Here is a 26,088-nt window from a genome sequence, read left to right on the forward strand (position 1 = left end):
AGTGAAGGGATCATCTTTATGACAGTTCGATATAGTTCTTCAGTCAAATGTCACCCTTTACTGGTCAAGAACTATTTCCAAGCAGTTTGTGATTTCCTCCAAATAATTCAAGAGAAGTCATTCTTGCCTCTACTCCAACTATGTCAAAAGATAAAGATAGAACTGCTGTTTTTTTCATAAGTTATTCAGACTAAGACAGAAGTTTTAAAAGAAGAATAGTCCTAAAAGCCATATGTAGTGCATGTCCTTTAGTGTGCAAGACTAAAATTCAGTATGTAGTCAGTTGGTCATGCAAGCACAGTGATTGTACCAACCACCGAATGGGACTGAACAGAGTTATTACTACAAACCAAGTTAATACCTTTGGATTCAGGATTAATCTAATTGTACAAAGAAACCTCTCTGAGATTCTGAATTTCAACTACATAACACATTGAAAGCTAGGTAAACAAAGCTGAACTTTATGAAGCAGGCACGTAACAAGGCTTTGTAAAAGAGCATTATGGTTCATCCCCTATGCATACTTCACAGGTAAAAAAAACCCTCATTTACAAAACACATGTGCTGAAGTGATTTTTAACTGTGCCTTGCACTTGCACAGACTAAACGTCACATGCTGTTAAATTACCATGTGTTCATAATGTGTCTCCCTTACCTACCTTTTGGAAGTACTGCTAAGAGATTAGCATCAATATCCTTTGTGCTGTTTGCAAGTTCTTTATCTTCAAGTGAGAACTCCTTCTGAAAACTGAAAAAAACATCTGGTTTACAGAACTGTGGATGTTTCTGCTACAAATCAAATAAAGCCAAGATGTACCCAATTTACTGCAAGATAGTCTAACAGAGAAAGCAAAGAAAATATTTTCCATAAGAGCAAAATAAGAAATAACCCCAAGAAATTCACAAAGCCAAACCTAACATCATTTGAAACCTGTTTGGAACTGACTGTGACACATTTCAGCATTAAATTACTGACTGGAGACTGCCTCCAAAACATTCTACTAGCAATTACATTTGAAATAATCTGTAATGAATGATTCTCCACAAATATAAAAATGTATTTCATCAAATGCAGTACGGTATGTACACTTCACCTAGAAGCCTTCTGCATGACTGCCATATTGTTATTGCACTGATCTCTGGATCTTATATTGCTTATAACATACTAAAATGAGAAGATCATTTAGTTTTATACCTTGTCTTTCCTGAAGAGCAAAAATGCCCATTTAGATGAAACAGTATTTCTTTATGTATCTCTTTTACATGTTTTCATTAAATATACACATTTTAACTGTAAAGTGTAGGTGTCATAATGGTCTAAAGTAGGTAATGTCTTAAGTAGAGATTTTTTTGGAGGAAGTGTTCCTCTTTGTGTGTAAACAAAATGGGATTTTTCTCTCCAGTTATTACAAATAGAGAGAGAACTGCTGTACTCTGCCATTGTGACTTCTAAACAATCCCAACCAGGCATAAGAAAACTTGAAGTCTTAAAACCTTTAGTAAACTGTGTAGACAAGGTGTAACAGATACAAATCCCCACAGTGATCCCAGGCTCTTCATTTTGCCATGGTAGTGATGTGTTGTACTATTTACTGTCATTCTGATAAGACAAATTGCACAGCCTTACTGTTGGAAAAATCCATCCTTAAGACAGGTTTTCAATGGCTTTTTAAAGAATTGAATATGCTTTCATCAAGGGTATTTGGTTAGAAAAGAAAAAATGGTTTAAAAAAATTCAGTACTCACTATTCCAGAACATTTCTATATATAAGGACTAATAACATTTTACATGAACTCCAAGAAGTATTTGCTTCTTTATCGCTTATAAATAATATTCTTTTTAAGACACCAAGAAGAGAATAAACCCCTTGAAACGACAATAAAGAAACTGGGCTGTGTCACATTCAGGCACCATGCCACCTGCTGCAAATTATCTCCAACAACTGCACTTACAGAAATTATTCCAGGGACTGCCAAGAAAAGCATTGTTAGCCACTACAGAGAACAGCAAATAGAAGATGAAGAGCTGCAATAAGCTGCCCGTTACAGAAAGCTGAGTATCCTTACAGGGTGAAAACACTTTAATGGAACTAAACAAAAACCAAAATAAAATTAAAAAATAGCACACAGCAGCCACAATCAAATGGGTGCATGTGTCATCTGAGACTGGGCAGACACTCAGACAGTTAACCACATGTTTCTATATGCCTAACCCCACACGGCCAACACTCGTGATTCTTAATAGCCTCATAATATGTTATTTTCTTATTCACACAGCTTCTGGAGAACCCCTAGGTGGAGAGATTCCCAGTTTCCATTTGAAATAAGTTTCTACTCCTTTTGGCTGAGGATGAGTCTGAAAAATGCAAATAATACTAGCCTAAGGCTATAAATCAAACCCAAAGTTTGTTTTTGTCAAATCGATTTGATTACTTAAGACTTGTCTAAAAAGTGCTGAGGGACCAAGCTCATGACTTCTGAATACCTGGGCTTTATTTAGTAGCATCTCCAATTGCTTTCATAATGCTTGTGACAGTGCAGCATCTTACGTTTCCATAAACATGGGACTCTGTACAGAACTGCATTCACTCATACAGCAAAATCCTTGTTTAAATTAACTGTTCACTAATATCCACAACCATACCTCAGTCCCACATGAATTTCCAAGGGTAAAAATCATAAAGAATCAGGACAGGCATTGCTTTGCTGGTTGTAAAAAGAATTGTATTATTTGATTGACAATCCTCAACACAATTTTAAATACTGCAGACTAGTTAGGTTTACTTCTGCCCCTTCCTACAAACTCGAGGGTGTTCCAGGGACTCTGAAGCCAGAGACCCTCTAAACCCAGTCTAAATGTCTTTCATTGGGTTTACATCCATTTGTTCTCATGCCAGTGTTGTTGGTTACCTCACTTATCTACCTTAACAGAAGTTTTCCACATCTATTCAGCTGTCTCAAGACAGGCCCTCAGTTTCATTGATTATCTGTAAAAATGTTCTCTACCTATTCCAGTTTTAAGTCATCTTTTTAGTATGTGGTGACCAGAATAGGACAGTCCTGATTACAGACCTGGGTCTTAGCAGTGTCTTCTAAAACCAGAATGAATGCTAGGGTCTACAACACATTTGCCTTTTATATCCACACTATATTGGTTGCTCAATCCTGCACGAGAAACTAATATGCCAAGGCTTTACTTTCATCAGTTGCAAGTGACAGAAAAATTTATCAGCCCCCAATGCACAACTGTGCACTTAGTATTATTACATTACATCCTTTTCTATTACTCCTCAAGGTCATCCAGTTCTTCCTGTATGTGAGCTCCCTCCCTCTTTGTACTGAAGGTGGCTTCCAACCTTTGCTCACTCACAGATTTCATTAAAATTCTTTTAATAACCACAAACTTCTGAAGCTTAACCCTCACTGGGCGACACAGCATCATAGGTTATCTGCTTTGTGAAAGTCCCTTCACAGCTCCCCTTATGCTCTCATTTTCCATTTCCCTCTAGACAGACTGTCAACTTTTATTTACTTGTTTATTTTTAAATGATTAACTATTTTCATACACTGACTATTTTATCTGCAATGGCGGAGTTTTTCATCTTCAGAGGCATTTTTGCTGTCTCTTGCAAAGCTGCAGGTGGCATTGCTTGTTTTAAATATTTACACATTAGAAACATAAAATGCTTTAAACTGATGTATCAATTACATTGCTTTCACATGCACAGAGAATTCAGAGACAGAGCACTGCTCTGAAGATGATACAGTCAAGCCAAACAATTGGCTATTTATAGATACATATATAAAATGAGTTCTAAAAATGAAAGTAGGCATATTTAGGACATGTTGATGGTATTCAATCAGAACACTCATTAGGAATCTGACTTGAGCCTGTATGATGTTGAAGTAGTTTCAAACTGTAAAAAAAAGAAAAATGTATTTACAGGATACTACTCATAAGGTTTTTTTAAAAATATGCTCATAAGTATTTCATCACCAAGAGTTCTCTTTTTCCTCAAAGAAATGTCTCCCTGCTTTATTAGTTTCTGTGCTAAAGGAGCAGTTGCAGCATCAATTTAGTTGTTTAAGCAGAGTCACAGTCAGGCTTGGATTGCCAAGTATATTGCACCTTCAAACTCATCCACAACCCTGTTCTAGAAGTATCACAACTACATCTACTCATCTTTGCTTTTCTTAATTTCTCAAGTCATGCTACAAATTTAAGTGCAGATTCCAAGCAGCAGAACCAGGAGTTTCTGCACTTAACAGCTAGGCTATGCATATTCCTTATTAAAATTTAAGGCATATGTGGGTTTCTCTAAATTAAAAACAAAAATAATTTAGAATTTGCAAGAATTCTTTCTTCTTAAAGTCCCTGTTAAAACTGGATATTGAAAGAGGAACTTCTCCTTTGCCTGTGATCATGGTTCATGAAATGCAATCAACAACATGAGGTCCCACAAGTTCGTTTCACATAGAATTTGTGTGTGGTTTGGCCTCAGGTTCCCAACAAACTCATACTCTCCAATGTTCAGGAATTCATATGATTCTTATTAAAACACAGGCAACAATATTTCACAATCTCAATAGTTTTTCTTTAAAAACAATGTATAATGTGGCATTAGTAGAGTATTTGACAGTCTCAGTAGTTATACTGTTCTTGCAACTTCCAAAGTAAGTGTGGGCTGCTTCTATACATCAGGGATTCCAGGCTGAAAACTTCATCAGCTGCTGCAGCAGCAGCATACAGTTTCTAAATAACTGTCCCACTAACCTAGTTACATGCCCAAAATCAAGCAGAATTTTGATCCAAATGCCACTGGTAACACTGCCCCGTCATCTGGATTAAAGCTAAAAATAGATTTCGTGATTGAAACACCTGCATGAAAATCCACTTGTATACTTGCCAGTCAGGTGCCTGGTGTTCTTTTTTCTTCTCTTTCTCTACCTCCAAGAGAATTTCCTTCCCTGGACTCTTACATAAAAGAGTACAGTCAATCCTTCTCTACTACTCTCATTTCTACTTTCCCCTACCTGCCTTCCACAACACAATGCATCTTGTACACATATTCCCTCCATCTCTCTACAGTATCTAAGAAACACTACAGCAGGGAATCAGGTGTGCTCCAGAAGGTGTGCCTTGACTGAAAAGATGCTTGCAAACATGAGCCTGGGTGCCTAAGACTGGTGGATTACCGTGCAGCTAAGCCAACAAAACAGCTGGTTGCCGAGGCAAGAGGCAGTTCCCAACTCCCTGACCTCCATTCTATGCCATTATGAATGAGTCCAGCAGGAACAAAGGTGGACACCAAAAACATGGTGATGAACATGACCTGCCACCTTGCTTAACTGTGAACTGTATCCCCTTACTCAGCCTTGTGGAACCATGCCCTAAGACTGCAGGCATGAGGCAGGATGTCCCTGCAAGGAAGCAGCAACATCACCTCTCCATTCATCTCTGTGGTGTCCCCCTCATGTGTTGACAAAGCTCTCTGCACGGCTGTATCATTAATTCCGCCACTTCAGCCACCTCCTTTTTCAGACAGATCAGTTTTCCAAGCTGGTTCACTAAATGTCTGTACTGTGTCCATGTCATGCAAGGAAAAATGGGCACTGCAGTACCAGGAGGTTCAGTGCTGAGTGGGACTTTTCCCTTCGCAAAGCCATCTATACATTTTCACATTACTTAGGAGGCAGTTGGCGTTTTCAATACTAGTTCAGAGCATCTGCTTTATGCCAAATCTTGGTCCTGCAAGAGGACCAATTATCATTTTCCCTGACAAAAGAATAAACATAGATTCAAGCAATGACTGCAAGTTACAATCGTGCAACCAGACATCTTCATTGGGCAAGAAAAACTTGACCTTACCTTGACGCTCTCTTCCTTTGGAGCAATCGTGAAGGTTTAAATCTGACTGAGTTTTCTTTGTCAAAATCTGTGAAATTAAAAAAAACCCCACATTAATGAACAGGGAACTTTTACTCTCCAGTCATAGTCCTTTTCCACTGGAAAAGACAGTGCAAAGGCCTTCCCTCTAGTCAAAGGAGCATAATCTGGCATGTCCAAGATGGTGATAAACCAGAGCCTTGCAAAAATGAGTACAGGCAGTAAATGTGCCAAAAGCATCAACACTTTATGGAACTGCCATATTCTAATCCCAGTATTCATGGCATAGCACTGCAGCCTGAGGCTACCATTAAAACTTCTTGACTCAGTTTCCCAGCTTATAAAATGGGCAGCAGATGTATTTATGAAGCACTCTGCAAATGAGAAATGCTGCAAGCAGCAAGAGCCTTTTTGGCTGCAGCCTAGCAATACTATAAAAACTGCATATTCACTGCAGAAGTCAGAAATGCCCAGCTGAGGATCTGTTGCAACAACAGTATTACACCATACATGACAGAAATACTGTTTAGAAGCTCCCACTTTTTTTCTCAATAGCCTTAGAACATGCTTACTTTCAGAGGAGAGTACATGCTTACACTGAGAGCAAAACTGTGTCAGATGCAGCCTTACGTTCAAAAAGTATGTATGACAAAGCCACTAGGTTCCCAAACCTGTGTGAACCATAACAAGCAATGGGCAATCTCCCCTCGCCCCCCAGATTTAATGTTTTCATATCTGCAGTCAAGAGCATCATCATCATGTCTAAATGATGAACAGTGGCAAGGAGGACCGATGCTCCAAGTACCAGCTCCTTCCATTAAACAATGAGGACACCATTAAGAGACCTCAGAGAGCTACTGGTCAGGAAGCAGAGGAGCACCTGGTCTGTGACTGCTGTTGAAAAACACACGAAGCTACTATTAATTTAATTCCAATGGGAAAATTGCCTTCTGTCCCCATCCATATTAAGTCAACTACCCCAGGACTCTAAATTAATAAACAGTCACTGATGCAGTGTTCTTTCTACTTTTCAAAGTCAGACCTGAATATTACACAATCTGGACTTTAGAACGATTCAAAAGCAGCAACATCCCTTCTACTCTACCCCAGAGCTGAGATTTAACTATTTCAAAGAAGAGTTAACTGGTAAAAAAACCACTTTTTGCTTATATAAAATATGTTAAAATCTAGGTAGGATGCATCTTACTTTTGCAGAAAGGGTTTAATGAAACTTATTACAGCTGACAACATGGGTCTTAATTTAGAGAATGTATCTTTTGTCTGCCTCTCAAAACTTTTCACCTTCCTCTTCTCTGCTTTTTTGACACCTCTCCAGTTAAACAGATTAAAAAAAAAAAAAAAAAAAAGAAAAAAGACCATTTTAACAGCTTGATAAAGAGGTTTAAAACATGCAAAAAGGCATTTTTAAGGCATCTGCTACAAGTCACTGCAGATTTCAAGCAGCTTTGCTAATAGCATTCTTCATCTTTAATAGGCAACTTTTTCCTGTTTTTGTTAACGTTCATTTTCTCTTTCCAAGTAAATGGAGAATAAAGCACGCAGATTACACAAAAACATGTCAGACCAAACAAGAATATTATAAGAAAAACAGTATGGATGGTATATGAATCATTATATTTCACACAACAACATTAAAAAGAATACTCCATGACATAAGTATCCTCTAAAGAGGCCAGTTTTACATTACTGTGAGAAGAGTAGGCAGTAACTTAAAAAGCCCAGCTCAGTATCAGCTTAGCTAATCAGAACCAGGCATGTCTTAAATTTATAGCCATTCTAACAGGATATAACCCATCCTATAGTTTTTGGCACTAAAACAGCTGTCCACCATGAAAACCACAAGTAGACCACAGAGAAATTCTCCCTACCCTTGCCAAAACTGGAGAGGGGATATGAGAAGGGAAGAAAGTAGCTTTCGTTGCTTTGCTGGGAGAAGGGAGGGAGAAGGGCTTCTAAGAGGGGGCACACAAGCCAGTCTGACTCCTGCTACCCTTTAAACACATTCAGTAACATTCATACATACCACATGTATAACGCCTCAAAAACATCTTAAAACTGCTGTATTTCATGGAGGCAAGTTCCTCTCTTGCCCCCCCCCCCCCCCCCCCCCGCCTCAAATCCAACCAGACAATTGTATTCTGTTACACAGTTTTGATATTTTATGTATTTCCTCCTGTTCAAATTAAATCCCATGTGGGAGGATTAAAGTCCAATAAAACTTACTTACTACAATATGTAAGTCTTAAAATTAAACACAAACACAGGAGAAAAAGTAAAACAACTCTGCTTAAAAAGAAAATAAATATGCCCACAAAAGAAATACCAGTTTAACACAGTCTTAATTCAATGGTTAAAGAAAAAAACCCACCCTCACAGTACCTGATATAGAGAAGGAAAATCTCTGCAACAGCATTTTGTTCCTCCTTTCACTGAAGAATTCTAAACATGCTCATAACCACATTAAAACAATTTTAAATATTTGCATTTAAGAGTGTATTTACTGAAGTGTAAATCAAACTTGCTCACAACTTTAACCATTTGTTCAGTCTAGTCCCCCTCCCTCTTAGGTACAAACTACCGGATAAAACCACTATACATAATTTAATACATAGGAAATTTAAAATGTTGAACTGAAGAAAAAAAAGCATTAGATGCAACCTTCCAGTGTTACTTAGTATATTTAAAGGCCCTAAATCAGTTGCAAGCTAAGCTAATTAAAAGATCCATCTAATCGGATCTTTCAAAAGTGTCCTTTAGGAAATAATGAAATAGTCTAGGTGACTAGCTGCGTAGCGATTGCTAAAGTAGCTAATGTAGCTGCAGAAGATCCAGTCAAATAATACTTACACATGCATATATATATATATATATATATATATATATATGAGAGAGATTAAACACACACAAATGAACTGCATTTTCTTCTATCTACCTGGAACTCTTACCTTGCTCCTCAGAGTATTTAACATTTCCCAAATAGCTGGAGATCCAAGGATTTCTGAACATGGTTGCACAAACAAAGGATTCGGCAAAGAGAAACTACAATAGCAGCTAATTCTCAACCAGCCACAGCCCTAGGCCTGTCTTAGCAATACTGTGTAGAGATTTTTCATAGCAGAGGACTGGAGCTGTCAGGCTATCGCGTCCCAGGGAGTACAGTAAATGCATAGCAATAGGCTGCAAGCTGGAGCAGCTCAAGCCAGTAATCAGATTACAAACAGAAATTAGGCACATGAATGCTAAAACAGATTGGGCAGTGGTGATTGGGAGATTTATAATATTACTACTTCAAAGATCCAGCCAAATCACACATTATATTCCTGCAAGATGAATGCAGAACGCCTAAATCCTCATATTAAAAAAATGAAAAAAGAAATAAACCTCTGAAAAGAGGAATATTTTCTTCATATCTCTAATCAGGATAAACTTGCATTATTTGCTCAAGAAAAACAGCATCCAGGCTGCCAAAAAAATGGACTCTGTTAAACATATCATTATGCTAAATGTTTTGCCTAACTATTAGTTGGAACATTTAAAACAGACAAGATTTATGGATAACATATGAGAAAAATTACTGGTGGGGGTGGGGATTTAAGAACAGACACCACAGCTCCAAATATTTTAATCTGAGACAGAAGGTGTAAAATTGCACAAAAGCACTGTCTAGCTACCATCTTTTTTTATTAAATAGATTTGATGGATTTTGGATTGAAGAGTCAGAACCCTTTATAGTTCATTTTGAAAGTCTGGAAGTATTTGTTAGAAATGCTGCAATAACCCTAGCTCAGTCTTCCATACTGAACTACCTGATCATATAACACACAGAGACATAAAGAAGCATTAAATAGGCGACCAAAACAGGTCCACGCACTTAACCCCATCCAACCAAAGGCAGTAATTGCCTACTAGCTTCCCTTCAACAGACTTCTTCCCTTCAAAAAGATTTCAACTAGTATCAGCAGAAAACTCACCACAAGGCTGAGGATGTCAGGGCCATGAAAAGGTAGCCTAGAAGCACAAGACTGAGGTTCTTGACTTTTCTTACCTACTTTTATGATACCTGGTAGAATAGGATTCTGATCCATGCTGGGAACCTCTATGTACAGGCAAAATACAAGCAATGATACTGTGAAAGAGACTGCTAAACCACAAGTAAAAAATATATCAGAAGCCTATTAATTTCTCTTGGCTCACCATGAAGTTGTATTTAGCCTCTCTAGGTCATCAAAACACTGTTTTTCATGCTAACAAGTTCTTGCAACGGATAGAAGATTTTGTACTCCATCTTGTCTAATGCCCCTGCTATTTGTAGTCATTTATTTATTTTTAAACATGAATAATATTGGAGTCACCTTAACCTAAGCACCTTTTATTAGGTGATCTTACAACAGTCCAGAGCAACCTGGAACGAGAGTCACCCAACACAATGAACATGGCATTGAAGACTCTGACTCACCAAGTAACATCCTTTGTTCAGAAAGATTTGATAGTACGTACCACATTTTTTAATTTGCCCATAACCTTACTGGCTCTTGTGTTTAATTCTAACCACTTCACAGCACTACCAATAGAACACAAACTGATCACTGCTGTGCTCTCTTGACCAGCTGTGAAAACCTACATGCACTCAAGCCTAGTACATACAAAAGCAGTAACAAATAGTGTAATCTGTTAAGACTGGTCCAACTTGCCATTAACCTGAAAATCCACTTTATGGCCTAGACGTAAGTGCAGGTATGCTTGAAACACAAAAACAAGACAGTGCAGAAATAACAAAGAAGCTGGTAGAAATTGCTAATGGGGACATTCTAGATCAGTATCTGTTTCAATAAAAGAGAGGCCTAGTTCTGAAAAGGCCCCTTCTTTCCAAACCCTGAATGTGTGAAGACTGATTACTTGGTTTTGTGAACAGAGGTATTATTACCTAGAGCATTTTTAAGCACCTGTAACTCATCTGGTACACAGTAAGAGAACTGTTTCTTATAAAATGCAGATAAATAACACTAATTTGATAAATCTTGGGGCTGCAAGGTTGAAGAAGTAGTTAGACTTGACAGCTGAGTTGATACAATAGTTCATGGCTGCCAAGAAAGACAGTCCTACCCATTTCTCTCTGCAGAAGCTCTGCTACGTCCTGCTCTCCTAGTGACCTAGTCAGATGACTAAACTGGTAGTAAACATTCCCTTTTATTTTTGCTGGGTATGATTTTTAGGAGGTGCCAGAACAAAGAAAAAGGCACAGGATCATATGATCAGGAAAGGGATCAACCCTTCTGGCTAAACAAGGAGGTGAGCTCAGCTCAACTGTCAACCCCGTTTCTGGCCATGTCCCACATGACAGAGAGGAGGGGTGTATTTGTATTTGTGGAGTGAGGGGTCAGGCTCCCACATTCCTCTGCTGTACATCTCCAACATTTTGTCCTCAGCAGGCTCCTGGTAAAAGATGTGCAGAAGGTAAAAGCACACAGAGCTGCAGAAAGACAGAAAAACTCTACAGAGTGCCTTTCACAAATGCGTGTATTGTAAATGGGTTCTTCCTTCTGCTGATCAAATTCTACTTGCAGAACACATTAAGAAGTCAGTTTCTCCAACAGCTCTGGCTACCAACTGGGAAGGAATACTTGTGATAGGCTTTGGTGCAAGTAGGACTTTCCTACTATTTACAGATGGCAGGTCAAGAATACAGGGGCCATCTCATGGAATCAAAGAGAATTATTATAAAGGAAAGTAAAATATCCAATACAACAGCAACATCAAGGTTTTCACAAAAACCCCTACCCAATACTCTACAGTTTGGCTTCAAAGCTTTCTTCATGTTAGGTTGAAAGCTGATCACCAGTCACTGCTCTTTGCATGGTATCTATGAATTCACATTAATGTCACTGCTGTTAATACTGAAACTGTGCTACTGTGCAGAATCTGTGTCCCCAGAGTTTGTTCGGTGTCACTTCAAGACCAGGGGTATGTGCCAACACTGCTTCCAGCATTAAAACTCTTCAAACCATGAGATGCTGGAGCCTTAGGATATTACATCAATGCTACACACTTCACACAGATCATTGCAGAGATACAACTGTAGGTAACTAACAACTTCTTTCCCTCCTTTCCATCGAAATGGGACCATCTACTGCAAGACAGGCCTCTGTGCTGTTGCTTAACCAGCTTTGGCAGTGGAGAAGACACCTTGGTAAAACAGTAAGTCAGTAGGGTCAAGCAATGATATAAAGAAAATAAGCCTTAGATTCAGCTTTTTGATGCTTGTTTGGAAACATCAGGTTTAAGAGCAAGTCTTTCCCAAAAGAAAATACATCCATCTCCAAATAGTTGATGAGGTAAGGAAGAAGAGTATTTTGTCCTTCAAAAAGATCCAGTCTCCAGGACCTAGAAGTATGCTCAGCCAAACTATGTTATCAAGGCTGTGTTACAAATCGGTAGTAATGTTCTTGTCCTCCTCTGCCATCATTAATTCTTGAGCATTAGCAGCCTCCAACATAAGCAAACAAAGAGAGAACAACAGTTCAGCGGTTAGAAAGGGGGGCAGCCCAGCTGGAAGTTAAGTCTGCAGTATCTGGGCAAAGAGCTAGAGGTTAAGCATGCATACATTTCAAATCTGAGACTGCTTGTGAAAGACCAGCTGGCAGTTAAATACTGTTCTGAAGCTTCCCACAGGAAGAGAAGGAAAATATCTTCCTTTTTTCTGGCAAAACTAATCACTGTAATCAAAGCTGGAGTTTAAATGGCTTTCAAAACTGTCCCAACTTACAGGGCTGCCAACCCCAAAGCACTGAAGAGTTATGAATCAGGTCCCACCAAGATCAAGTCTTTTTCTTTCTGAATTTTGATCGCTTATGAATTTATATTTAGAAGTGTTCCTCTGTGATAAGGAGAACTAGATACTTTGTTGTGACTTATGGTTATTATAAAAACAATCATCAAAGAAGGCCATGACAACTGTTTGAAGAAAGCCTAAAAATAAATAAAAACTATCAAGAATGCAGAAGAAAGAAAACCCACAGTGACTACAAAGAAACTTCTAACAAATATGCTAGTTAGGTAAACAGGAGTCTGAGTAGCACAGAAAACTAAGATGATCTGTATCAGTAAGATGATGAAATCATATTTTCATTCACAATTCATGGGTAGAGATCTAAAAGGAGCTCATAAAATTTATTTCACTGCTCTTCTTCCGGACAAGGACGGCACCCTTGGAACAGCAAGTCAAAGCGAGCTGTGCCAAGACCTCAGATGCTGTGGATGATCAGAGGAGTGAAGGTCAGAAGACAGGGCTAAACCAGACCACTCTCTTCCATCACTTCATCTGACCTGCCTTTCCAGGCTCCTCGCCCACCCCAAGCCACCCTGTCGGTTTTTGGCACGTAGGCACGTTTCCAAAGTTAAGTGGCAAGGCACTAGAAGAGCCTCCCTATTCTTATTTCCTCTTCCTCCCACACTCCAGCAATTTCTGCCAAGGTGTTCAAGAAATAATTTAGCCCAAAGCTCAAGGACAGGTCGAAAGTCTAACAGATTACTTCAGCAGTATAACAACTTGACAGAAGTTACTGTCTCAAGTCATGTTCAAGCATCTTCGCTTGCAAACACAGTATGTATTCTGAGCTGGCAATGCCAGTCAGTTTTGCCTTCTCCATCCAAACCCCATGTACGTGGGTAAGTGATATTCTCATTTCCTAAACGGAGGTCATTTGTATGGACTTTTAAACTAGGATAAAGTTTCCTGACATGGTATCATCACTTCACTGGAAAGCAAATGTAATCCTTTTCACTTTGCTTTCCCTCCCCAACCCCCCCACCCCCCTCCCACCGTGCAACAGTTCTCAAATAATGATCCTGGCAAGAAGATTTCTGTTTGGATAGTGATTATGTTTTGGACAAATCTTCAGATAAGCTTCAGCACTGCATTACCAGTGTGGTGTACTTTAAAACAGGTCATACAAAAAGAGATCAAAAAAGCTGATTAGTAAGTGTTATAAAGGGAACTACGTTTTTAGTACAAGATGACAAATGTGTTAAAAGAATATATATGGTCTTTTCTACTGGTTATTTACTCACGTGCTCTGGGAAAAGGGAGAACAACAGGTATTTTTCCACACACACTAAAAAAACCTTTCAGTCTCCAAATTACTATTTCAGATTTGAAGAAATCTTGCTCAGGTCATTAATTTTAGCAATGAACTGCTCCTAAAAGGAGATTTTGGTACCTTTCAATCTTACAACACATTTTCAGAATAAGGAACATGAAAGTAACGTCCCCTGACATTCCCACATCTCGTATCACTGTTCATAAAACTGTACAGCAAGAATAGCATAATTAAAAGACTTTCAAGATTTTCCTCTTTAAAGGTAGGATCAGTCTAGACTAGGTCCTTAAAGGAAGTTCAAAGGCCATGTGCCCCTCTCACAGGTGGTAACCAGATATACCAGCAAGCCACATTATCCAAACTGAATCAGACCTATTTGTCTGTGGGCCTGAAACAATAACAGAAGGTGTCAGGTGTGCACAGGGCCAGGGTTAGACATCGACTGAGCAAATGGTCAGAAACAAGGATAAGGCAGAAATTATCTCCTAGCAGTATATACTATTTAAATGATTAAACAGCCCAAGGACTTTGAGGAGACATGGGTTTTTACCTAGCAAAACAATATCTGAGAGCATTTCACACCCTGGTCACTGTAAAGCAGCTGCAGTTCAGATTGTGAAGGCACTGGGTTAGCTGTGGCTCCATGGACATCCTTCACTGAAGTCATGATACAAGCAGCAGCTTCTTCTTTACTACTGCAGTGAATGAGAACTTTGCTGCTGCAACAGCCAAGGGCTTAAACCGCTGTTGGAAGAGACTGTCTGCAAAACTCCTGTCCTCCAAACAAGTGGCTAGGGTTTCTAGGATGGTTTACCCCATCTTCTGACACTTCTAGTTTCTTCAGACTCTTTAAAACTTTCAACCAGAGTGCAATACAATCAGCACAAAGCGCTCTCCTTGCCTGGAACAGTGGTCCTGTGCAGTTAAACAACACAAAAAGCTCAGCCACACTACTAAGTTTTCTCTCAGGTGCTCTGGAACACCTCTGCTCCGCTATCTCTGCACACATGTAAAAGCCCAACAAGGGAGCAAAGAGAGGCACACATACCACAAGGAAGAATTTATAACACAGTTCTTTGGCTCTTCACTATAGTCATCTAAGGAAACACCAATTTTGTTTACCACTGCGATGTGACATTTCACAGGCTACATCATATCCCTGCATACTTACCTTGAAATATAACTGTCATTTTTAAGCCTCAGGCAGACAGCAACCTTACAGACAACAAATCTATGACCCCAGTACCCAACCTGTTTATAGCATGCTACAATGCTTTCTCAGAAAATTAAATATTTAGTAGAAGAAGTAAAGAAAGAGCATGTGCTTTATTCAATAGCTGATGGTCAAGGTAGGACAGCTCAACCACAAGTACTGTCACTGAAAATAATATCACTATAAAAAACCACATGTGCTAGGCTTAATTTGCATCCAGCATTGTTACGCAAAAATTCATGAGGAAAGAAAATCTGGTTAGCACAGTGATGCTGCAGTTTTGGAGCATGTTCTCTAGAGAGCAGGTTTAAATTCATAGCAGCCACAGCCTTTTCTCTTTATTGCCCTCATAGATTTTCAAGGCCCCTGCAAAAATCAAACATGTCTGATGCTCAGAAAGGTACCAATCACTAATAGCAAGTTAATCACAAGACAGATCTGAAGAGCTTTCCCAGAGCTGCCCAGGAAAGATTGTACAGCATCTGCCTCTACTGTACTTGTATAAATCTATGAGCATTTTACTCAAGAAAAAACCCACAGACTTTTTTATTTTACAGCCTTCGCCCATGTAAAAGTCAATTTTGACAAGGTGAACATGAAGTAACCCAGTCAAGGCCTGATCTGCACACAGGCAGTAAGTGCCAATATTCCCCTTCTCCTGGGAGTATGATCATGGTTTTATCCACTAACAGTCAGTCTTCCAATAAAGGGCATAAAACTGCATAAGAGAGAAGAAACAAGCCCTGAAGTCATACCAAAAAAACAACCCCAATACACAATTCCTCTTAGTTCAGGTGTGTTTCTGTAATCAGGCAGCACAAGGAATGGAAATACACTTCTTAGCAAAGGCCACCGCAAAGTGTTCCAGTATACGGAATGCCAGCGTGAACTGGCATCCTAACGTTAAAACCAAACACATGAAACATACGTCGGGAAAGAGAACTACAGTTATTAACATTTATACAAGAGCATTTTATTTTTTAAAGCCATCTCTAGGAAAATTCTTGCTGTTTGCCAAGCAGAGTTCGGCCTCTCTGACAGCTGGGCTCAGACAGCATGCTGTCAGCGCTGCAGTACTGGGTCGTATCTCCCGGGGTCTGGGCTGGATCTGTTCTGGGCTGCACGCTTTCTGCCGCCATCCAGCATGTTCTGTCCCCAGACACTGCTGCCGCAGCTTGCCTAATAAGGCCACACGCAAGTTGACTGGCTGGCTTATAGGTCACCCTGTGTTTACCTTGCGAGCCGGCAGCGCAGCAGCGGCTGGAGCCTACCTACCCCTTTGGCAGGCGGAGGGGGCTCAGCCAGCCCTTCTCAACAGCTGTGCCACTGCTCTGCCATCCCTGCGCTTGCAGAGCCATGGGAATCTCAGTGGATCAGTGCTGGTCAGGAGTTCTCTCGCTGCTCCTATGCGAGAGGTTAAGCTCAGCCAACAGCTCACAGACAAGGGAGACATACTTCAGTTTTACCACAGGCAGCATGAAACTGCCGTGAGTTCAGGTACAATTTTCACCACAGCACATTTTTAGGACCACTAGACTGAAAAAATAATCAGGTTTCTCACTGAATGAATTGCTTGAAAGTAGGCCAGCAGTGCAGGTATAAACAGCCACCTTTGCAGCTCCAAGACAGCAGACAGGTACTTGTCAAACACCAGAACCAAGCGAAACAGATGAAAGCAAGGCACAGATACTCATTTGAACACTACTATTTAATTATTTAACACTCTTGATCAGTTATGGTGAGATTCACTGCAATTCAGACAGATGGCTTCAAAAGTCAACTCTCCCCAAAACAGCCATCTGGCAAAAAAACCCTGCCTCTGCTGCTTACTGCCTCTCTTGTGGTTCAGACTAGTTTTTCCTTTATACCTTTCCCAAGGTAATTTCAAGATGCTAGATTTGGGCACCATCCTATCCTCTTTCCCAGCACAAAGTCTGCAAGGAAAGCCACGAGACTGCTCTGTGGTTAGAGCTGGCAGACAGAGGAGAGCAGCATGGGTCACCTCCTCCCACAGCGCTGCTGAACCCCCTCCAAGGGGGCTGTTCAGAGTGGCTTTTTCCCTACAGGTCAATACAGACAGTGTATTTCTGTCCTTCATTCCCTCCATGTCTGGCACTGAACAGTAAAATACCAGGACACTCCAGTTATTTGTACCCTGATATTTCTAAAATCGGCATCCCATTTTCTAAGCACTTCCCTGCCTTGAATGAAGCATCCCCAGCAAGCAGGCTGCCAGAGGGCTGACAGAGATTCTCCCCAGTCAGCAGGAATGGGCATAAGAGCATAGGTCTATGGGAGGGCACTGAAGAACAAACTGAGGATCCTGCTCATTGCCCTGGAAACTTGTAGTTCTTGCATTTTTTAAACTCCATACATAGCTCCTTAGTACAAGAAAAACACCAACAGCCTGTAAGGCTTAAATACCTACCTAGTACTACCAGATATAATGATATATTTACCAAATGATTCTCACAGCTAGAAAAATCTCTTAACACACATGGAGTAAAACTAAACCATGATTATCACCCCACTGAAAGAAACCAAACCACCACAGTTACATCCTGTTGCTGCAATGAACCTGGAGTTCACACTATAATAATTAAAAGTGATAGCATATATGGCCAACTCACTCTTTAAATAGTGCATGTTAAAAATACAGCTGGGAATCATCTGAACAGTTTGTAAGTTTGGTCACTACCATTTTGGGCTCAAGCTGTGCCCAGATGCACACAGAGATCTTGGCTCAGAACTGCTGGTTTTCTGCTAAAAGTATATTCTCACCCAATATATGCTTCACTAATACAAAGAAATGGGGCACACACATTCAAAAAAGGGCCAGTCAGACACAATTACACACAAATATTCCTAAAATAACTCACTTTGTGACCAATTTGCTTAGATCAGCAGCAGCACAGTACGTCTTATGACTAATATCAATAATGAATGCTGTAGGAAAATAAACAACATACTAGTAATGAGATGAACTGGTGCATGTGCATTAGACCCGTTAACAGAGTTTTAGGAAGCAGTCAGGATAGCCCTTAACTATAGAAGTCAGTCACACTTCACAGACATCCAAACTGGGGTGAGTGAAAACCAGTCGGGCTTGCACTACTTGATAGAGGAAATGGCTTCACCCATTTGTTCCTAGTCTGTCAGAACACATGCTGACAAACAAAAAGTAGCAGGGTGAACAGTCTCTCCTCTTGGTTAAAAAGGAGAATCTCAAACTCAGGCACATCCAGAAAAGACTGTGACACCCCCAAAGGTGACTGCTTATTTGACACCAGTTAATTTACGACCATTTGTGTAACTGCATGCTAGCAAATGTATTCAAAGGCTTTTATGCTTTTGCAGTTTTAATTTCAAATGGGAGATAAAGTAACAGCTGACTTTTCTCCATTCTAACACTCCCATTTTCCATCTTTGCTCACAGACACTAAGAATCCCAAAAGACAGGCTTCAGGAAGAAATTTTTGGAAGAGTTTAGAAACACAGCAGTATCTCCTCCACTGTGCTAAAGATGGAAAAATATGAAAAAAGAATTAACATTTTTTTAATCTGCATTCCAAATATCTTAAATGCAAAGGACACATAAGTGGTAGAGAAGTCACTCTCACGAAGCAGCATGGCTTCTTCATTGCTAGGACAAAGCACAGTTACTGTACTTGGTTATGCCTGACTGGTGCAGAGTTAGAGAATAAAGTTATCACTGAATCCTTCAAGAATAGGGTAGAAAAGTAATTTTAGCAAAATCTATGCATATCAAAAGGTGACGCTGAAAGAACAAGTAATAGCTCACATAAGGCTTCTACCTTAAATCAAGGCTGAAAAATTTTTTCCACACACACTCCCCCCAGACAGGCCACTTTCTCCAGTGACCTTACAAGAGTTAACTGCCACCCCAGCCCGTGGTCACAGGAGAGGAAACACATCTACCACATAATCAACAATTACGTGCTGCAGGCACATGTTCACTGAGAAGACAGATGGGGTTTCAATGAGGTAACGGGGAGGTGTTCTTCCCCTGGTGTACAGATGGTCAGTTCAAGCTCAAAAGCAAAGCCACTTTGTTCAAATGAAATGTTGTGAGCAAAGAAGACAGCCTACAAATGAAAGAACAAGGGCAGTTGCTTGGGGAGCTGAGAGGTTTGTTAAAGTCCAGACTCCCTGAACCACCTTGGAAACATACAGAGGACAGCCCCCAAGGCTGGTGCAACCTTGATGCCTGTGTGACAGGTGGGAAGGAACGCTCTGCCACCCCACAGCTTTTACTGCCACATAGGAGGAGCTGAGCTGTACTTGCCCCAAAGTTCACATGTCTTCCTGAGACTAAAACTGCCATTCTCAGCTCTGCTCATTTTAGTCTCCTAGCTTTTATCCTTGCCAATCCCTCTCTTCTGATTTTATTTCTGCTGCCTTCTGCATACCTCCACCTTCCTTCTGTACCCCATTCTATAGGTAATCCAACCTCACCTGTTATTCTTCAGTGTTTCCAAATCTACTTCCACTTCTCCCCTGGCTCTTTTCCAGCTCCCACTGCAGACTCTCCCATTAGTGGCTCTCTTTACTCACTCAACCCCTTCCCCAAGCCAAGACACCTACTTGAGCATGTTTTGTTTTTCTTCTCTAGGAGGCTTCGGTAAAAGGCTGTCCAACCTAGCAGACTTGATACGTACTCTTTCCCTTCACTAGGTGAGATCTGCAGATGGATAACTAAGAATGTGCATTTGTGAGAGCTTAACCAACCTGGAGCACACAAAGCTTGACTTCAGCAGCACACTGTGGAGCAGGCCAATCACCAGAGGGTGACAGTGTAAGCATGCTGATAGTCTTGGGCACTATTCTTCTGCAGGTAAATTCCCTTCATCAGTCAACTTGTTTGTCCCATGAATAGGATCAAAGGAATGCTGTGCTGTTTGAAGAGAGGCACTGAGCATGTGTAATGGAAAAAAGAAACATCCCTTAAAAAAGAGAAAAGACAGGCAGCTTGAACAAATTAGAGTTGGAAAGAATGAAGGACTCCTTAGATGTCTTGATGGTCATTGGTTATTCTAGCAATACACTACCAGCCAGTTACAGAAAGGGTGCTGGACTACATCCTTGCAAGACAGGCCTTACAACCCAGGTTTTGGAAATATACCTACAGTAGTAGTTGTCTAAAAGTGGGGTAAAACCACTGCTGAGGAATAGTGCATTATCATTGAAATCACAGACATGCACAGTGCAACGCTTCTTAGACAGGACATGGTGGGACACAGCCCTGGGCCAGGTGATGCTACAAAATCCTGAGTTACTAGGGGCCTGTCATGTGTGAATGCAGTCTAGTCCTGATCTAAATGTCCAGCTAGCTTAGATGAGGCAGCAATATGTTCAGCTGCTGCAGAGGTCAGGAAGGCTGCAAAAGCCAGCAGGGAAATGGGGCAAGTTTTGCAGCAAGACCTTGCAGTTCCCAGGAACAAGGAGATGTTGCAAGCCTTAAGGAATTTTGGGGTGCATGGACCATGAGAAGCTTCACTGCTAAAATGCCCCATCACCCTCAGAGGTCCCACTGTCACAGCTGAGGCTGGACCCACAATTTGTGACCAAAGCAATAAACAGCAGTTGTTAAGTTGCACCTTAACAGAGCACACAAGAAATTCACTAAAATGCACCTAGTTTATTGTCAGTTCAGTGCCCTGCTCAAAGAGTCTGCAGAAAAGTATTCTTTTGACATGAAAATAGTCCTCCTTCAAACAGCAGAGAGCCTCCAGAAGCCACTTGGGAACTTTATTTTGGCACACCAGTACTACTGGCACATTTACTCTTCAGTTCTATATCAACACTCCACAGAAAGGATTCTGAAGTCCAAGCAAGATGCTTGTTTTCCTCACTGCCTTTCTACACCTGGACTGATTTTTAGAAGTTCTAATGGAAAAACTGAATAAAATTAAGCAGTAGAAGAGCTAGGTAATCCAGCAGTTTCTCTAAATAAATAATTTAAGAATTTGTATTGCACTTCAGCGTATACATATCTTGCTTTGACTTTAAAAATCAAGTTCTTAAATAGCCAAGTAAACAGAAGAAAGCTCAGTCAAGGCTACACTTCAAGACATTTAGACTATCTTGTCTTGTGTATTGCTTGCCAATGGCTTTAAGTCAAACTACAGCAGTATTTTAAACTCCCATGGAAAGTATGCCTGGATTAAAACCCAGTACAAGAAACTTAAACATCCTGACAGCATGTGGCCATGCATGAGATCACTGTGAAAAGCTGCAGCATTTTCTTCAGCTCTTTATTTTTGTTTCTGGGGAAGTTTGAAACCATAATCAGCAGCTTATACCCAAGGTCTAGATGTGAAGATAGCACAGACTGGAGTAAGTCCAGGAGTTGCATTAGCTCACAATATGCAGTAAAAAAACAAAATCAACAAAATCCTATCCAAGGAGATCCGGACCACTAGAATGCTATTTAATGGAGGCTGAACAATACTAGAGGATTGCTCCTAGAGAGGACACTACATAAGAATTTCACTTGGAAAGCAGAGTTTAAGTTTTATAGTAAAATTCTCACTTTCATCCCTCAAGGGTATATGTGCGTGTGAAAGTATTCTATTAAACACTTTGGCATATGTAAGTTCTCAATTAGTTGCTTTTTGGGGAGCTTTTTGTTTGCCAAGAATTATCTATATTTCTTGCAAGTCATTATGAGGAACAGTGTGAGAGCATCCAGTTTCTGATATTTCAGGAGTCTGAGGGTATGTAAAAACCATCAGCACAGAAACTAGATTTTACAAAAGACTCACAGGAAAAAAGTTTGGTTGGGAGGGGAGAGTTTTTAAAACATTTTTTTCATATATTGACTACAAGAAAATGTTCTGTTAGAATAAACACACAACTCTTGAATGAAAGAGTCTTATTCACCTATCCTATCTTTTGTCCTGTAATTGGGAAGCAAAGAGAAGCAGAAGGCAGGCAGCTTGGTAAGTAACCTTGAAAAATTACTTCCAAAAGATAGAAAGGCAGGGAAGAGAAAGGAGGAGACTAAGGGATGCCAAGGTGAATCAGCACCAGGAATGGTAGAAATCTACATCAGTGTAGACCACTGCCTTTTTTAAAAAAATAAGTCAAGCAGTTGTTTCTCTGTGTTAATGATAAACTGTTATGCTTTTTTCTAATGGGCCATGCTACTGAGGGTATACCACATTCACTACTTTGTGGCAAGTATCTTAACAGGAACATCCAGTAACATGCATTGTTAAATACTGTAACAATCCCTCCCCCTCGCCCCCTTATAAAACTTACATTTTCTTTCCATTTCCTTATCTAAAGTCTTGATTGCTCCTGTTCATAAACATTTTTTCCCCTTAATGTCTTAGATTGCAAAGAAAATAAACAAGTGTGGGCTCCATACAGGATACTTCAGTTTTCAAGGTTAGGGACTGCAGCAGGACTCTGACTTTCTTTCAGTTGCCCTTACTAAAAGATTGGGTTTGGAAAATAAGATGGTAAAACTCAGAACAGATATTGAGTCCCATTACATCCGAATAATAAATACTTATACCCATCTCCATTTACTGGAATTGCTGCAAATACCTTTTTTTCTCCCTCCCTAATTTTAATCCCATCAAGTGTTATGGCAGTGTATTCTCTCTTTCCAAACACTGGTAGTATTAATGCATCAGGATGAAGTCCTAGAAATAGTCTTACTCCAACTTTATAAAGCATTCTGGCTACCTCTGCCATAGATAAAAGCTACTTACACAATGACCAGCCAATACACAAACAAAGCCCGTATCTGTTATAACTGAGTCGCCACACTCCATTGAGCACCAGTTAGATTATCTGTAACTGATATGATGTTTCACATCAAAAAATTATTTGAATGCCTAGTGCTTCTACTCCTTTTTGGTCAAATATTAAAACAATATATTAGTTTTAGCTGCTAATACTAGCTTCCCTGTGAAATTGCTACATAGAGGCCATACTCAAGCCATCTAATGCCTCAAACCCAGTCTTAGGGTTACTTGGTGTCCAGCTTAGGTTTACAGGAAATCTCCTGAGATCCATAAACCAGGTTACTAAAGCAGTACTACTCCTAATAAAGTGGTAGCGGTTAAGGGCATGTGCAACAAATTACAGGTAATTTCTTGAAAAATTTGAGAACAAACCCCAAAAACTTTGGCTCCAATACTAACCAGGTAAATGAAGGCTTACATGATTGAAGCACCATGTGAAAGGGATACTTTAACATATCTTAATCTTTGAAAGTTTCTGTAAAACTGCCTTCAAGGAAGCAAAGACACTGATATACCATATCCTAAAACATCAGAGATCATAGAAGATGCCGTGGTCTCTCCCTCAATATATCCTACTTACTGTTAAACTGCTCCCAACACATGACAACTTTTTTCAAATTGTTTCAGAGGGCTGGAGGAAGCTGCCTTCTAGGAGAGAAAGACAAATGCTAGCACAGCTACACCCCTTTCCTGGCAAGTAATTTATCTAAATTAGATTAAGTTTTTCTGACCTCCTCTAGCATTTGGGTTAAATGCAAGGGTTACCTATCCAGCCCCTGCGGTACTAACAGGACACAGCTGAGTAAACAGCTCTTCTCTCTTAACATACAGCAGTAGGACTCAGAAAAAAAAAAAAAAGAGGAGGCTGGTTCCCGGGACTCCTGACACCACTCAAACAGCATCAATTGTTTCAAGCATTATAATTGATATTGAAAGTCAGTTTTGCATGATAAAGCCAGATACCATAACCCTAAAAGCAACTATTATTATATACAGAAGTTAATTTAGAGGGCATTTGTACAGCCAGCCCATTAAAAGAACAAAGACAAGTTAGAAGATAATGACTTCGACTTTAACATGTTTAATCTGACATTGCTTTAACTATAATTTAATCACTTTAGGATACAGCACTAGAGAAAAATAGTGAAAAGCTTTAGAAAGCTTTTCTAAAAGCTCCACAGTGTACAGTCCGATATATATTGACAGTGCATCATCAGATGTGTATTAAAACCACATTGATAAAGCATCCTAATTCAAACCTTAAAACCAGCACATTGCCAACTCTGTTAGCAGCACAAGTAAAGCATCTGTTGTTCAGCAAAGCCTTGAAATTGTTTTTTTTAGTATTTCAACTCTGAATTTTGTTTCTGCTTGAGGAAAATAATAGATTGAAAACACTAGCATTCAGGGCTTCTTGTTAGAATAGATTTGATATGATTTTGAAAGTTAATACTTAAAAAAAAAAAACAGGCTTTTTTTTGCCCCTGCAATTACCTTTACAGCTATGAACTGACTACTAGATAACTTGTTAATTTAGCAGTGTAAACTAAGGATGGAAACCAGTTGACAAGCAATGCCCCTTCCTTTTGATAAACCCGACCCTATTGGTCTACAAATGACTGATCTTGCAAATTTAATTCTCAGAAAAACCCTACAAAAATAAAAACTTCCAAAGAGAAGACAAAGAACTAAAATATCCTAATTCCCCTAGACACCAAGAACAGCCACGGGCTCAGCAGGTACTGGTGTTACAACCTCCCCCTGTTTAACAGGCTGTAAACTTCTTTCTTTCTCCAGTAGAAGAATTATCTTCCCACCCTCCCCCCTCCACTTAAGGAATATCATACCAGCAAGCTCTTTGACAGTTCAATGCATGTCTGATTAAACTGAGTAGTTTTTCATAACTTCTGTTTAACCTTGAAATCTGCTGCTTCTATTTCAGACCTGATGAAGTGCTGGTGTGCCTGCAAGCTTGTCTCATTTTTTCCCCCCATACCAGCTGGTCTAATAAATTACCTCTTCCTAACAACCTCATGTTAGCTATGTCCTTAGATCATACACAGCAAAATACCATTATGTCATTTCAAACTTGTATTAAACCCCAGTAAAGAATACTGCTGGCTTAAGAAATAATAAAAAAGTCGCTCAAACTACTACCTTGCATTATAAAGGTAGGCGTTTAACTTCTCCACTCATCACATGGATGAGAGATTATATGCAAGGAAAGGCTCACTTATTAAATACCATCAGGGAACAGTGAGCATTTTCTGTTGAAAGTGCTCTAAATGTAAAAAAAAGAAGTATCAACTGAACATTTTAGTAAGTTTTAGTTCATTCCAGGGCTGATGGTTAGATTCCAAAACTGTCTGCTACAGAGCATGAGTGGAAAACAACCAGTTTGCATGATTTAAATTAAAAAGTGACTTTTTCACTTAATTTGAGAAAGAGAAGGGGGCGATGGGGAAGGAACAGTTTGTCGCAGATGAATCACCTCTTTTCAATCCATGGGTAAAAGGTCCTTTTTTTTTTTTTTTAAAGGTCCAGCGGTTGGAGGCTTAACTCCCCTTTCAGACATGTCTTTATTTGGAAACAATGCAGGAGCAGGCAGGGCAGGGCAGGGCTTTTTCATAAATGCTGCCTGGCCAAATGCAAACTAACAACAACTTGGCAAAATGAGTGGCAGCTCTGCCCAATCAATACAGCCACATGCTCCTCTAACTGTCCCTGTACAAAAAAAAAAAAAAGAGTGGAGTTTACAGTTTGAAAAAGCAAACAAACAAAAAACCCCTTCTGTAATTGCTTATTAATTGTTAAAGGAAGAAGAATTCTAGTCTCTGCTTTCAGGCAGAGACCGGATCTCCATACAAATCCTTCAAAGCTTGAAGCTTATACAACTGCACTCTTTAGGATGTTTACAGCCTGTATAGCTGTGCTGGTTCTCAGGACTACAATAGATTTGTTCCTGAGAGCAAGAACTGGCTCCAGATAAGAGGGCACAGTCGTATGACATGCGCAGGCAGCACCAGTTATGAATGAGGGGGACAGGGAGCTAAAGTACTGACAGATGACTGGACATAAAGCTTCAAATTGGGC

The 26,088-nt window shown here is 39.8% G+C and overlaps 1 protein-coding gene across 17 annotated transcripts in view; it reads right to left on the reverse strand.

The window, feature by feature from the left end:
* The window catches only part of SVIL (supervillin), a 143,286-nt gene that overhangs the window by 62,667 nt on the left and 54,531 nt on the right, over positions 1 to 26,088 (reverse strand). For 15 of the 17 annotated variants that reach the window (XR_012633191.1, XM_074900052.1, XM_074900051.1 and 12 more), the window contains 2 exons: positions 5,870 to 5,936; positions 660 to 748 (listed from right to left, as the gene is read on the reverse strand). Coding sequence is in view for 14 of the 17 variants with exons in the window: in XM_074900046.1 (XP_074756147.1) it covers positions 660 to 748; positions 5,870 to 5,936 (156 nt within the window). In the remaining 3 variants the exon portion in view is untranslated. Of the gene's footprint in view, positions 1 to 659; positions 749 to 5,869; positions 5,937 to 8,287; positions 8,337 to 8,853; positions 9,055 to 26,088 lie in introns of those variants that run through there. The other 2 variants (XM_074900039.1, XM_074900042.1) reach the window with 2 other exon arrangements.

The sequence above is a fragment of the Athene noctua genome, chromosome 2 (assembly GCF_965140245.1).
Source record: "Athene noctua chromosome 2, bAthNoc1.hap1.1, whole genome shotgun sequence".
NCBI classification, from domain to species: Eukaryota; Metazoa; Chordata; class Aves; order Strigiformes; family Strigidae; genus Athene; species Athene noctua.